This window comes from Lathamus discolor, chromosome 6, assembly GCF_037157495.1.
Source record: "Lathamus discolor isolate bLatDis1 chromosome 6, bLatDis1.hap1, whole genome shotgun sequence".
Classification (NCBI taxonomy): domain Eukaryota; kingdom Metazoa; phylum Chordata; class Aves; order Psittaciformes; family Psittacidae; genus Lathamus; species Lathamus discolor.
Window position 1 is genome coordinate 31,019,516 of NC_088889.1, and position 15,576 is coordinate 31,035,091.

At 37.9% G+C, this 15,576-nt stretch overlaps 1 protein-coding gene across 10 annotated transcripts in view; it reads right to left on the reverse strand.

Annotated features, from left to right (window-relative positions):
- The window catches only part of DGLUCY (D-glutamate cyclase), a 52,496-nt gene that overhangs the window by 2,737 nt on the left and 34,183 nt on the right, over nt 1-15,576 (reverse strand). For all 10 annotated transcript variants that reach the window (XM_065685716.1, XM_065685715.1, XM_065685718.1 and 7 more), the window contains 6 exons: nt 13,865-14,062; nt 11,507-11,767; nt 10,963-11,062; nt 9,159-9,307; nt 5,800-5,919; nt 4,489-4,640 (listed from right to left, as the gene is read on the reverse strand). In XM_065685716.1, the coding sequence (XP_065541788.1) occupies nt 4,489-4,640; nt 5,800-5,919; nt 9,159-9,307; nt 10,963-11,062; nt 11,507-11,767; nt 13,865-14,062 (980 nt within the window). The remainder of the gene's footprint in view (nt 1-4,488; nt 4,641-5,799; nt 5,920-9,158; nt 9,308-10,962; nt 11,063-11,506; nt 11,768-13,864; nt 14,063-15,576) is intronic.

A 15,576-nucleotide genomic window follows, 5' to 3' on the forward strand; every position in this document is an offset into this window, starting at 1 on the left:
TAGCATCTGGAACTTGAGGAGTGTAAAAAGGCTTATATTCTTGACTGCTATTTAAGTAAGGAATTATATTGTTCTCCAGAGTCCCTCAAATAACATGTTAGTGTCAGTTCAGAAAGGGGAATCCTTTTTTGCCTGCCTTCAAGTTCCTACATCGCACAAATCAGAACTGGAGGAACTTTCCACCCGAAGCGTCTCAAAAAACTACCTGTCGTTTCCCCAGCATAGCAGCTGGCAGCATCTTTAAAGAAAAAGAGGAGAAGGAAAGGGGATGTATTGGGGAAAAGAGGGTAGAGAGGGTACTTGAATGGGCAGCACAAATGCTTTTCTTTCCTGCTACTTCTGTGATCTCTGCATGCCTTTTTCTCTCTGTCCTCTTTTTTTCTATTGATTTTATCTGTTCTTGTTGCTTAGGAAGGGGGGGGGGGGTAAGAAACCTTGAAATTGTGCTTCCTTGTGATTGTCTGAAATAGCAAATACTTTATGTAGAATTGCAACTTAATTTCATGTTTGTAACAGAACATGTTTGTCTTGCTTAACAGTAATGTAAGCAGATAACAAAGCATGTTCCAAGTTGCGTTGTTCAAGTACACAGCAGAAACAGACCCGTTTGTGAGCCAGGGGCCCCTGAGCATTGAGAGATGAAAAGATGGGATAAGATCAGCTCTGAAAAAAAACCCTATTGTTTCTATGAACAGTGAAAATAGAAGACCTGGTTTCAGATGGAAGTATTTCTAACATAAAATGCTTTGCTTTTCATTCAACATGAAATGTACACACTAAAACTCTTTCTACTGTCTTAGCATTTACTGCAAAGAGATTTATTTCTCTAATTCTGTTAATAACACTCTAAGACAAATAAAAAGCCTACTCCCATCCTAGCTTCCCCCTGCCCAATATCCTGTGGTAATTTACAGAAGATATCAAAACAGTCATGTACCTCCGTCTTTCTCCCTTCCTTCGCTAGGAATGCCTTTCCCGGTCTTTGGTGTGCTGCTCTGTTTCTAGTTGTGCAAGACAGTTCTTTGACAGAAATCCCTACTGGAACAGCCCTACCAGTGACCTTGACAAGCAGTTTTATAGGTTTCAATACTTCTTGTTTGATATTCCTATACAACAACCTCTAGCAAAGTCCTGGACATAAATTACCAATGAAAAGCTTTTAAAGTTAAACTGTCCAATATTCTCTTGTTAAATGTTATCTTTTTTTCCTTTTTATTCTTTTTCCCTAGGAAGACTTCTAAACCATAAAGAATACAACAACTTTAGATCTGAATTTAGATACAATATGGCTATATTTTACATAATGCAGTACATGGAGAAAATGCAACCATTTCTGAAAGGATTAAAGCACACCTTGCATGGCCAATGAGCTGAGAAATTAGTATAATTTGGTAACCTGCTTTCTGAATGCACTTTATAAAGATTTGTCTTATATTTATGGGTAATGCATCCTAGTTCTTAGCTCCAACAAAGTTAAATAAAGCTCTGGTCTTCTACTAAAGAGAAAAATATACAGTTACATGGTGTCACTCTTGACATCGTGCAACAATACAGCGATGATGCAGTTATTGAGAAAATGATCTGGATACACTGGTTGCATAAAAGTGCTACTTTATAATTAATAAAGTTATAAATATACCTCATCTGCTATGATATGAATGATCATATGTATGAATACAAATGTAAGCACCTGCTATTTCTGCATGAGAGGATTTTCTTAGCACTGCATATTTACATGCAAAGTGGCAAATTAAATCTCTTATGTCACAGAAGACACACCTAAATGGGATATGCAAAATATCATTTCTAATTTGAATTGTTTCGCCTATGTATCTACATATTCGAGCACTCTGTTCTGCTTATGTGCTTATGTGGGGAAACAAGGCGTGCTTGCTTGCTTAATACTATATAACTATGCCTGATAAACCATATTATATCATCAAATGCTATTGTTTCCATTTGTGAGGAACATACACAACGTACAGTACACTTTTTTAGCTGTAAAGTGCTGCAATTTTCTCACCATTCTCTCTTTAGTAAGTAACTATGCTAGGAGTGGGTCACTAGAAATGTAAATAAATCGAAAAATTGATAGTTTGCAATTTATTCAAGGAAAAAACTCCCTTGTGAATGACAAAACTAACAAAAATACTAAAATAAATGTCATCTCTCTATATTGCTCATTTATAAAAAAACCATATTCTTATAGGTCATAACTTCAAAATAAATACTATACAGTTTAGTTATTAGCATTAATAAAGATTCAGTAAAAGAACAGCTGCCTGATACATTAACCTGCTTGGGAGATGCAAGGAAATGCAGAGTTGACTGTAGGATGTTTAGCATTAATTACATTGGTATATGTAGGAATAATATATTTCCCTACAGTAATTTTAGTATAAAAGTACCGCAAACATCTGAAATCACATAACTATGATTCAACTCCACAGCTGAAAGGTAAGTAAAGATTGTTTAGCTCAAATTGCTTCTTGCTCATTGAGTTCTCAACAAGGAACTAATGCTTTGCAGTACCCTTTATTAAAATACACATAAAGACCAATGCACACAGTTAGAACAACCTCGGCATTCTGTTCAGTGGCAATGGAGAGCTCCACAGTTCTGGGCTTTGTTGCAGTGTGATCCTGACACTGCTTGAGCATGAGGCTGCAGAGAAATAACCTTAACATTTCAGGGGAAATATTAATTCAGTAAGTATGATCTCTAGTTTTCACGGAAGGAATGATGATTTTGGAGGAAAAATAAAAGATTATAAGAAAGCTGTTTGGTGCTTAAGCACTCTTTCAAATGTCTTCTTTCCAATTACAGACAGACAGATACAAAGACCGAGGTGAGTGATTGTGGTGGTGCTCCTTATCTTCCTAGGGTAATCATTAGAGCATTAAAAGAAAATGGATTGGGCAGAAAGTAGCCATATAAACATAAATGGTTTGAATTTTTTGATACTAATGGAGAATGTGAACACTAATGAGTTCAATCTTCTGCACTGTTTACTCTTGTGTGATTTATAATTAAGGATATCATATTCTCTTGTCAGACACTTTGGAATTTTCTCTCCACCACAAAATGGTTTCCATTAATTTTATCTCAATAGATTTTACTATTGCACTTTCAATAGCCCATTCCTGTATTATTATCAAATACTCCCAGCTGTGTAGCTTAGAAAAACAAAAGCAAGAAGGATTTCCTGTAGAGAACATCACATTTAATTACAGTATCTTATTACCAGGAATTTTGATCATAGTAGTTTTTAGGATACATTCATTTAAATGGCAAAAACAGTAGATGCAACTGGAAAAAGACATTGAAAAGTGATTCACCTATTTATGGAAAGGATTGCACAGAAAAGTGCCATATGCTTTGTTAAGTCAAAGGGTAAGGGGCTTATATGGCTATGTTAAATGTTGGGATTGGTTTCAGTTTTATGACCTTTGGATGAAAATTCAAAACAGCAAGAATTAAAAAAGTAAGACCTACTCTAAAATACTTCAGAGGTGCTTCGTTGTAATTTCACGCGGAACATACTGTCATCTCAGGAGAAATACTGCACTGTTGTGCAGTTGTTGTGTTGGGCAACATCTATGGTAAACAGATCACATTTTGCTTAGTACTCTTGGAGGTCACAAACTTAGTGGTTTTGTCCTAGTCTCTATAGAGGTACTCTGCCAATAAAAGTGAAGTTTAAAGTTCCTAAATGATTATAAATATGGTGGAAAAAAAGGTTATTTGATTGTTGAATGTGTGCACATGTATCTATATTTTAAACATTCCCAAGTTAAAAATGGAGCCACATGCTTAGGAGGACGAACACAGATCACAGTCGTTTCTCACCCCTCTCAGTTATTTTACTTTTTCTCAGTCTGAAATCGTTGCATTCCCAGAATATCATGCTGTTCCAAGCTGCGTTAGTCAAAACACATTTAAAAATACTCATCTGCAAATCTTCCTCCAACTTTAGTTTAGAAACATTCGAAACTAATTATAGAAAGTTTCCAAGATAACTAGAAAAGGTGGAAAGATCCAGAAGGACAGGTGCAAAGATCAGAAGTATGAATTGGCTTCTGTATTAGAACTGTGACTTTTGACTTTGAAAGAGAGGCGGCTACAGGAGGCTACAACAGAGATTTATAAATCATGAATGAGCCTAAGTAAGTGAACTGGGAATTTTAGTCACTGTATTGCAATACAGGGATTTCTTGTACTGCCCACAAAATTGTAGCACTGTCTTTGCTTGAAGCCACAGAACATAGCATTGATTTTTGAAGATTTTTATGTTAAATCTTTCTTGAATCCTTTGAGGAGTATTCCAAGTACAGTGTGGCTGCTTGTTGACCAGGGATTCCTAAAATACACCTAAAGACCATGTGAAAGTAAGCTGGTGAACTGGACTAGGCAGGATTTAGCAACTGGTAGCCAATTCCATCTACATGTCATAAGCAAGTCACAACTCCTCAGCCCTCCAGAAATTACCTTGGTAACCGATGGAAGTGCCGATAGCCAGACCATCTTGTTCGATAGCCGAGGAAACCCAACAGCTTTCCTCAGATAGCGGTCATGTACCTCACAAGTGCTGAGGATATACAGAGCACAAGCAATGGCATAGCCTCCCCAGTTAGAGACCCCTGCAAAAGAACATCACCATGAAACCAAATTGTGAACCCCCCCGACAGTTATTGCAGAGATACCTGACCTAAATAAGGCACTAGGCATGCACAGCTGAGTCTCATGGAGCGATAGTGAAATGGAACATGGTTATGAATTAAATGTTGACATGAATTGGGAACATTTCAGAAATACGCAGTTGCATAACATATTGAAATGTTTTCAGTAGTATTTCAGATTGAATTTCTGCAAGTTTCCATCTAGCTTAGTTTGTTGTTTTGTCTTTCCAACAAAATAAAAACTCGAATGGGCATGGATTATAACACAGTTCCACTTGGCTTAATGTGAAACCCATGAGCTGTGAGGTCATGTGTTACAGCCTGGTGTCTTTTGCTTTTAACCCCAGAGAGGTAGAAGGTTTTGATAAAGTATTCTAAACCAGTGTCCTTGGCATAAGTATCATATACAAGAAGACATTCTAACATAGTTAATATCCATAAATTTTCTGTGTGCTGTTATCAAATTGGTCTGCACAGTCATCTTTGACACCTTCTTTGTCAAGACTGTACTGGAGATTGTTAGATCTGAAGCTTGGTGTAAGGAGTTATTTCTGCTGCCTGCTCACCTTTTCCAGAGATGCAGAATAGCAAAATTTTCAAGAAGTGTGGAATTTGGTTTAGTGCATGTAGTTTTCCATGCTTATATGTGTCCAAGCCCTCACTTCCCTTTGCAGGACCTGGGTGTGACAGTTACTTTCAAAGTAGAAACCATTCGAATTGCCAAAACATCCACCATAGATAAGAGCAATATGGCTGACTTAGGGTCACAGGAGCTCATCAGTTATACTGAAAATTCCTATGTGCATACACACTTTAATTCCCTGCAGTCTTCCTTATTATTTTATTTCAGGTGTGATTTTTTCAAGAATATTCAGGATTTGCCCAGCTATTTCCAATTAAATTCACTTTCTTCAGGGAACATCTTCAATTTCAGTTAGTCCTCCTGGAGCTGTAGTTTCTTAATGCTTCAGAAAACTGACATAACATGGAGACAGATTTGTTTGCCAGGGATGACTTGGTTACGCAAAGAAAAGGCCAATACCAGTTAGTTGGAAAGACAGATGTCAGTTCTATTCTCAAACATTAGCAAATCTCCCATTCCCCCAAAAAGATCACTTACCAGCTACAATAGTAAAATCAGCTCCAACATCACAAGCTATAACATCTCCATTTTTTATGTGCTTCTTTACAGCATCTTTTATTTTGCCCATCCCTAATTCATTTCCTCCATCTCCAACACCTTTATTAAAAGAGAAGACCGAATGAGTATGAACCCAGCATAAATAATAATCCACATAGAAAGCACCCAGTGTCTTCCACAGAGCTGCCGTGACAGTTTGTAGCTTGATTTATCCTTTTTCAACGAAAGTGTCTAAAACCAGAAGACTGAATGAAATAGCTGAAAGCACAACACCTATAACATGCAAACCTGTGAGTATATAAATGAGATGTATGCTGCACTGGTGCGTGCAAAAGGAATTGAAATTATCAAGTGTTCATGAGCTGCAGGCAGAATTCAGATAGCAAACTTTACTTCTGGAAGGCCTTACATGAGTGTTCTATATAATGCATTATCAGAAGGACATTAGACAATTGGAAAATAAATCTAAAATTAACCTGAGAAGTTGGCCTACTCTTCTACAATAAAGCAAGCATGGAAAACTTTGGCTTGTTACAAGCTGTAATTAAAATAATACTAAAAAAAATAGATTAAAAGTGGCAGTTATTGCGGAAAGATAAGCAATAAAACACATAAGGACTTTGGCAGAAGTAGAACTTTGTGCACTGGCAATCTCTTCTACACCAATCGCTATCGTTGTGTCATGGAGTACAGAGGCCCAACCCTGTGTACTAGTAATGGTTTCATTTTTCCTAGTAATTTATGAAAAAATAGCTAGGTGGTTCTTTCGGTTTGTTTGTTGGACGGGTTTGCTAAGTGTTATATTCAGGGTGTGGGAACTTGACTTTTGTTGGTCAAGTAAAAGCATGAGGTATAAAAAGAACAACTCAAAACATCCATTTAAATGGAAATTGATGTTTCTCTTTCACCTCTTAAGATAAGTGGCATCTTCTCAAGTTTGAAGAATTTACAGAGAAATCCTGGTTAATGTCTGTGAAACAGAACAGCAAAGAGCTCCAAGTCCTCCCTGCAACGTATCTGAATTTGAAATGCGACTGGGCTCCAATGCATAGCATGTGTTACAGGAGAGAAATTGCAGTATTTGTAATTTACACTTCAAGCCCTGAAAATGGTAAATTTAACATGCATAAATATCTCGCATAAGTCTGTAGCAAATTCCTTCTTTAAGTGAAATTCAAAGTTATTTCTCAGCAGCATTTTTTGTTTAAATCCTTAATTCTATATAGTTAAGGGAAGCATAATTGAGTGACACATAACTAACATGAAAGGATTTGCCATGGAAAAGCTAATTTTTTTTCTTATCTGTTCACTTGGTGTTGGAATTCCTAAAACCTGTTTGCTGGTAGTACTTTGCAAATAGGTAATGATATAATCATGTATCTTGTATACACATATGGCAGTTACTACTGTACTGCAGTACGGGTTTTGAATGAACCCACATATTTTAATTTTCCTCATATTCAAAATCCAAAATTTTGCCCTTAGTATACTTTAAAAAGGCTAAAATGAATTACTGTCCTTTGAAGATTATCAACAGTTTAACTCACACATACTAATCCGCTGCTCAGGGGATTTTTGTATTAGCCTTGCTTTGCTTTTTCTTGTCTTTGTGGAAGTCCTGTCACCAGGATGGTTCTGCAGTTGGTAGATCTACTGCTGTAGATGGATCCTGTTAGGATTACACTGGGAGGAAAGGAACACCACACCAAATATTTTCCTGTACCATTTGTCTTCTTATTCTTCTACACATTGGCAGAGGACTATGTTCTACTGCAAATTTCCGGAGTGAGATTCACTTGACAAAATGTAGCCATCTCTACTCATGAGCCAGTCATTTAGACTTCTTTTAAAGTCAGCAGAGAGAAACAGACCCTTCAAACAGTCAGTTCATCTCACCCCAAGGCAAATACCTCAAATATAGATGTCTGAAAATAGACAAGATGAACCCTCTTCTCCTAAAGGCCTGAGCGCTTTCCAGGGAGAGGAAAAATAGTTCTGTCTATCTTCCACACAAGTTTTCATGACTACATTGGTTTCTGAAACTACATTCATGAAAAATCCAGGAAATGTCAGTCTTCTGTGCTAAAAATCATTTGTATGAAAGGGAAACGTGTAACCACATTTTTGTCATGCAGTACTTTGGAAAGCTTTTCATTAGCTCCTATATAAATAGCATATAGCTATGTCAATTGTGCGACAGCTGAACAAAATAGCATGTGGTTTCGATGACATCTCTTAATCTTTTATTCCAGTCTTTTGTGGAAAATGAGTCTTCCCAGCCTCAGCCTTTCATGTCTTATTTGGCACATTCCTGAAGGTTGCTGCTTACTCCATGGCTTTTCATGATATCGGTACCCATACAATTGTGGGCATTGTTCATGATTTGTCTGTGGTCAGACTCCCAGATCAGAAGCTTTTTTTAAACACAGGTACTGTTTTAAGTCCAAAACTTGGCAGCAGTTAATCAGCATCAACCTTTCAACATTTCTCTCTCCACCTACTAACACAGCACGTCTTGACACTGAGCACACTATATAAAGACTTTTGTAGCCTTAAAGCTTCATCTTTTTAGTATCCTCTTCCAGTATGTAAACTTATCTGAGTACTCTGCTCTAATGCTGTACAATATTTGCATTTTATTTTGGATCTAGACATATGCCTTCAAATTCCTATGCACCATGAGGAAAGTCAAAGGTAGCCTGATATCATAATTAGTAGAAATACATTAACTTTAGTAACGAGAGACATATTAGTCGATGCTAATGTAGTTTTGGCAAGAAAGACAATGTAAAGATTATTATTGTATACATATGTTTTATTAGAGAAGGCACTAGATGCAGATACGCAATCTGTGCTTAAGAGAATGCTAAAGGTAATATAAATTAGGATTCTATCCAGACTGCTGTTTCAACACAGGTGTAACAATTGTAAAAATAACTATAATATTTTAATATGTAGTGTTTCAGTTCAACAGTAATTTGCTTTCTGTGCTGTCTTTCACACATAAAATACAGAATAAAATCAGTGCCAAAACCTACACTTAGAGAAGCCTATATACACACAGTGATGTGTAGATAACACACATATCTGGGCTTGGTTTTTGTCCTTAAATAACTTTGAAATCAACTCCTTTTTTTTCTTTTTGTGGCTGTGAGATCCTTTCAATAGAAACTTACAATTCCTCTCCAGCAACAATCTCTTTACATTCAACCACAACAGACAGCTGTAGCCTGCAAGCAGTTATTCAGCACCTGACTCCTGTTCCCCTTCACTTCCAGTAAGAGTTTCTGGTTCATGCTTCTCTTGCTTCTGAGAATATAACAGAAACTCACACATACCTGTTGTTGTGACTCCTGGAAGGGTTTGGGCAGCTAAAAATAGTTCATCGATGGGATCCACAAGATGTTTAATGTTAACTTTCCTGGCATTGTAGTAATTGCCATCAGCAGCCATCCCAGCACGCTCTATTGCTATCAGGTGATCAAATCTGGTTAGAGACAAGTGAAAAAACAGGGAGGAGTCAACGCTCTGATTGTCACATAACAAAGCCTTCTGTTGGTTGTTCCTGCTGCTCTGCTTTGTTCCGCTTTTTGACCATTTGGGATCTAAAGTAAAACTTAGATACTGTTTTGCTATTTCTGAGTGTAGTTCTGTAAAGTCTATTTTCAAATGTTAGTATAGTTTCTTTATAGCTTTAGTGAAACTCCCTCAAGCCATATTTACCACCAAGAAATGGAGAAGCTCTTGAAACCCTCCTAACCAGCAATCCTTTGGGTCAGCCATCTGGCCTTGCTGTTTCATGTTAAAATACATAATATCTTGAAAGACAATGGTCTCTGTAAGTGTTTGCAAAGAAAACAAGAAGGTGGTGAAGTAATGTTGGTGCAGATATAGCCTCTGAAGTAATGTTAGTGCAAATATAGTCTCTGCTTACAGTGCATTCCTTGGCAAATGTTCGTATGTTTCTAGTCAAGGAGTTTTTTGTTTGGGTCTTCAGATTTGTGGGATTTTTCGTTAAGTCTGTGGCTAATTTGCTAGTTATGAAAATCGATGTACTGCAGATGCCCTAGGTTTTAAACAGAATTTTAGTACTCAGTTCTGCTACTGTATGTTAGAATTCTGTTTCTCCAATTTTACTGTCAAGAGTTTACCCATTCTCCTGAACTATCAAATGTTCTTGTGTGCGGGCATCTACAATGATTCAGAGACCTTAAACTGGTTGTCTACTTTAAATAAATGCTTTAGCTTATGGGGACTGTGGGATCAAATGAAATAGAAACTGACCGTAATTAGATTATGCATGGCTATAAGCAACATTTAAAAAACAAAATATAAAAAATGAAGACCATATCATGCATACTATTACAGCATACAATTATAGCATACACTAACCTGTGGAAAAAAACAGGAATTGAATGTGTTGATGAATCAAATACCAGGGTGAAAGGCTTCAGAATAAACTGAAGGCAACTACATTAAAATGCTTTACTAGGAAAGATGAATAAAAATGAGCAACATATGCCTACTTAAAGGGGATGGAAGTTGCCTACTAAGTTACGAAATGTGCATACAGCTACTTACCAAATTTTCCAGTGCATTAAGCCTAATCACACACTTCGTATACATTTGAATTTTTCCCTAATGTTGTATACTCAATAATGTGTATGCAAACAGTTCAAATCAATGTTGAGAAGTGCTTGCATACATCCGTAATTTTGTCTTTGGCTGCCTAAAGACAATAAGATGAGCACCTTCGTGCTATTACAAACACATGACACTAAATCAGATCAGATTCCCCGGTTGCTAGACTTGAGCCAAAGCTGTAGAAAATGAACATGCTCCACAACTCTCTTCCCAGTTCTTTCGCAGACTTGGAGGTAATATTTCCCCTTTCTGACTTTCTCACTGATTTGAAAACTGGTAAAATGACATAGTGTGTGTGTGTGTTTATACATGGAATTAAAGCTGAAATGCTTTTAGAAGTTTTTCCAAGGAAACGAGCTATTGATATATGAAGTATCGTTTCTTTTTTTGTCCAGCTGTTAAGGATTTACTTGTAACCATTACACCTTCTTAGATCATGGTCATTATTTTCTTATAACTTGACACAGTAGGGGTGTGACCCATTCTGAATACACATACCTAGGTCTTCTAGGATTCCCATTTTCACACAAAAACATTAAAGCTGAATCGGCACTTTTGCTTTGATAACTCAATAGAGGGACAGGTCTCTTCAGGATTCCTACAGGAAAACCAAATACAATTAAGATACTATATGGTCTGGGGGTTTTGGTTTGGTTTGGCTTTGTATTTTTAGTAACTTAAAAAAAAGTAGAATAGTGAGAATAGTAAGGACTCAGACTCTTTATGCAGTTCCTGATAAGATTCCTGTCTCCTTACCTCGAATTAAAATCATTTGGACGTTAGTATTTGTAAATGGAACACTGCAATACAAAACAGGTCTACAAAGTTAAGAAAAGACAACCCGAATCAGACATATAACCGTTAACTTGATGCCAGCTAGTTTAACAAGATGCCATGTAGCAGTGCTGATCAGAGCTTAGAGGATGAACGATGAATTTCATTCTCTGGGGAAAAAAAATGCTGTAGAAGTGACAGTGAGATTAACTGAAGCAAACCTTGGCTCAACTTGTCAAGCTAAAAACTGAAAACATGTGTGTCTTACCTAGTTGAACAGCCTCTTCAATAATCTTTTTATTCAGATTCATGGCTCTCTGATCTGTTACTATGGCAACCTCTTTCTGCAAGGCCTGCAACATAGCTGCAATAGCAAGGGCTCCCGGGGGCCCGTCGTTCTCTTCCGGTGGCTCGTAAGTGAAGTGGGTAGGAAATCCAGTTGTTATCAGCACAGAGTGAGCATGGGAGATGGACAGGCAGGCCTTCAGCAGCTCACCCTGGCGGTGCAGATGAATTATACCTCGGTCTCCTACAGAATTGTTTTAAAACAGAGCAGTACGCTTCAGTATATCATTGGGCTTTTGAAGTTTCTGTGTAAGTGAACCTGCATACTTTAATGACATAAAATGGGTTAATAAAAAAAAGAAAAACCTCTGGTCAAGGCAGGAATTGGGGTAATTTCCTCAGGAAACCTAGGAAGGTGTAGGATATGAGTAATGACGATAATGGTCTCTGCTTCCAGGTTAAGAATTTCAGTTAACTGGATTTTGAAAATTACTATACCTAGCATTTCTAGGTATTGGTGTAAATAGCTTTTCTGAGAGCTTATTGCATGCTGTTTCCTTTCCTTTGGCCCTTTGCTCTCCTCTGATCTGTGGTGACAATCACGATATTCCATGTCTAGCTACTGAAGCTGGATTGCAACTGATGCATCCCAGACTTTACAGAAGTTTTGATACAGACCTTATATGAGTAAGCTAGTCCTTTGCCTCTATTTAACAATATCCACTTTTGGATCCAACAATTCCAAATCCAACAATTTCCAAATAAATTCCACTTAATGAAATTATTAATGAAACTAGACAAGCGAGGTTTCAGAGACATTGAAAGTTATAAGCTCAATTAATATAGTGGTACCTAGGTGACTGTTAAAAGATCGTGTAACCCTTCATGTAGTAGAGAACCGTGTTATATGACCTTTAGAAACAGACGGATATTAACAGATATCTCTTCTCATGGCTCGGTCACTAAAGACGCAGTGCTGTGTTATCTGTGTGTGTCTTTTCATTGTTCAAACATTTCGTATCCCTTCTCTTTTCCCTGGTACTCAGAAAGTCAAGTTCACAACACAGTCCTTTCAATTTGCTAACACTCCTGAAAACCAAGAATACCAGCACAATGTGCTGATATTTATGGGCTGATAGTGAGAGGCAAGTCCTCACTGCCTCACATAGCCTCCTTAAATCTTCATCTTTCTCACCTTTCTCCTTCTGCCCCCTGCACTTTCCTCTTTTTGCCCTCAATTTCTCCTTTGCCATTTCTTCCTCTGTTCCTCCTAAATAACATACAGACAATATACAGATACTGGACACAAAAATGTTCTGAACAAAACTTCAGCAACAGAAAGAAAGAATATTAAACTCTGAGAAGTGGGGTATATTAACTAAGATGAAGTATCTACTCCCCTTTAGCAATAAAATGAGCTAACTCTTAAGTTAGGCCCTGTATTTCTGCAGAGCACGGCATTGTGCCAAGCTGAACTCCAGAGAGTGGGAAAAGGAGAGGCCTTGTGAGTAAAAATAAACAGACCCAAACATATGCACACAGCCCAAACCCAGAGCTTGGGAGAGCTGAGCTGGGCGTAAGCTGTTTTCCACTACTGCCTACAGAGGATTTCAGAAAATTTATGGGAAACTGAGATCAGAATTTACAGCAGACAGAGGGGACTAATTCAGTGTGTATTTTGGGAATGGCTGTGCTGTTCAGTTTGCACTTATTTCCCTCTCATCTTCCTTGTGTGCACAAGCAGCCATACCCCTCAACCTTCTGTGGTGATCAGGTCCTTTGAGTCCATCGTGTGACAACTCAGCAATGAATATGTTAGCAGAGCTTGATGTAATTCCAGCATTCGAGGGGGGTGTTTGAAAACCCATGCAACTACTAGAATTTTCTGGTAGGAGCACAGTAGTCATGAATGTATATAAAGAGTCATGTTATTTACTCAACAGTGAATACCTATGTAACTATAACAAGGATGCTGAGCTGTCCAGTATTTCACACACCAATCTTGGTTTTATTAAGTGAGAGTTCTTATACCCTGTGGACTCTCCAGTCTGCTGTAAACATTGATGCTTTTGTGTACTGTGAGAGTACACAGTCATCAAGATCAAACACTTCATTACCCATAAAGTTGAATGGTTTTGTCCAGACTCCGATATTTAGCATAGTAACAGAAAATGTATGACCTAGCTCTATTAACTCACGGTATTCCACAAAGAATTTTAAAATCTTAAAACTGCATTTAGATTCTTACCGTGTTCTTGAACTTTGTGAATATCGAAAAACGCAGGGTAGGTCATACCTACCACTTAGCAAATCCATTAAAAAAGAGAGGCTTTGTTTTTACCTGGATCTATTCCAATTAGTGTCTCTAGAGTCTTTATCTTTTGGGCTGCTTCTGCTGACACAATGCTATAATGCAGAGGATCTTCAGAAATGCAGTGAACTTGTGGGACTTCTCTTGGTGATCTGAATGTGACATTGTAATTTTTTAGGTCAGTGATGAACATGTAGCCAGGAGAATGAGTAAAAGCTAGTGGAGCTCCTAAAATGGGTGAAAAAAACTTAAATTAAGCACATCATTATGGTAATACATTGAAATATCAAAATGATAAAATTGCAAAAAGCTATTTAACAACATAAGGGTCACTACCAGATGACATATCATAAAACAGGTGATGTTTTAAGTTACACAGCAGTAATTTATACAATCTGTGAAATAAATGTATGCATATACATCTGAAAATGTTTCCACTTTAAAAATGTTCATGTGGGTAGTTGAGATAAGGTTTTTCTACAATATTCTCTTTGGTATAAGCTTGAGGCAACTTAGGAACTAAACATTGGTACCCTCCAAGGAAGTGTGTCAGGGACTGGCAAGTCTGAAAATTGGGTTTGACATGCATGAAGAAACTAGTGCCCTGATAAAGCCAGCCGTGCCCTGGGCTGCATCAAAAGGAGCGTGACCAGCAGGTTGAAGGAGGTGATCCTGCCCCTCTGCTCTGCTCTTGTGAGACCTCACCTGGAGTATTGTGTGCAGTTCTGGTGTCCTCAACATAAAAAGGACATGGAACTGTTGGAACAAGTCCAGAGGAGGGCCACGAGGATGATCAGGGGACTGGAGCACCTCCCATATGAAGATAGGCTGAGAAAGTTGGGGCTGTTCAGCCTGGAGAAGAGAAGGCTGCGTGGGGACCTAATAGCAGCCTTCCAGTATCTGAAGAGGGCCTGTAGGGATGTTGTGGATGGACTCTTCATTAGGGACTGCAGTGACAGGACAAGGGGTAGGTAACGGGTTAAAACTTAAACAGGGGAACTTTAGACTGGATATAAGGAAGAAATTCTTCACTGTTACGGTGGTGAGGCACTGGAATGGGTTTCCCAGGGAAGCTGTGAATGTTCCATCCCTGGCAGTGTTCAAGGCCAGGCTGGACAGAGCCTTGGATGACACGGTTTAGTGTGAGGTGTCCCTGCCCATGGCAGTGGGCTTGGAACTAGATGATCTTGTGATCCTTTCCAACCCTAACTATTCTATGATTCTATGATAGAAGAACAAGTTAATGTTTAAGTTTGCACAGTGTGTTGGTCATACTGTTTCTGTAAGAATAAATTAATTTTCCAGGTTCTTGAGTGCTGCTGAAGGCTATAGTGTCTCTCTTGTACCACTAAATGTCCTTGTAATAGTGATGATACATCAACTACTGCCTGCCGGCTAGGAGTAGTTCTTTTACCAGATTAAGATAATGTGGACTATCATCTCTGCACAGTGTCTTGCCCACCTAGCTAGGAGACCTATAAACTGGCAAGGAATAATGACAAAAGGTGATCAACAAGCCTTATGAAATGGAATCACAGTAGCATCTAAAACTCTGGTGAAAAATAAGTTTATTTAGACCTGACAACATAGAAGGTCCCCAGGCTGAAAATATTTGCTGCCTAACTTGTTTACTAATTCCAGAAGTCTTGATCTAAATTGTATTTGATTTGGCAAAATTGGTATGTTGTTGGATCAATCACAACTGGTACACTTAAACAAGCAAAACCTTACTTTGTTAGGAT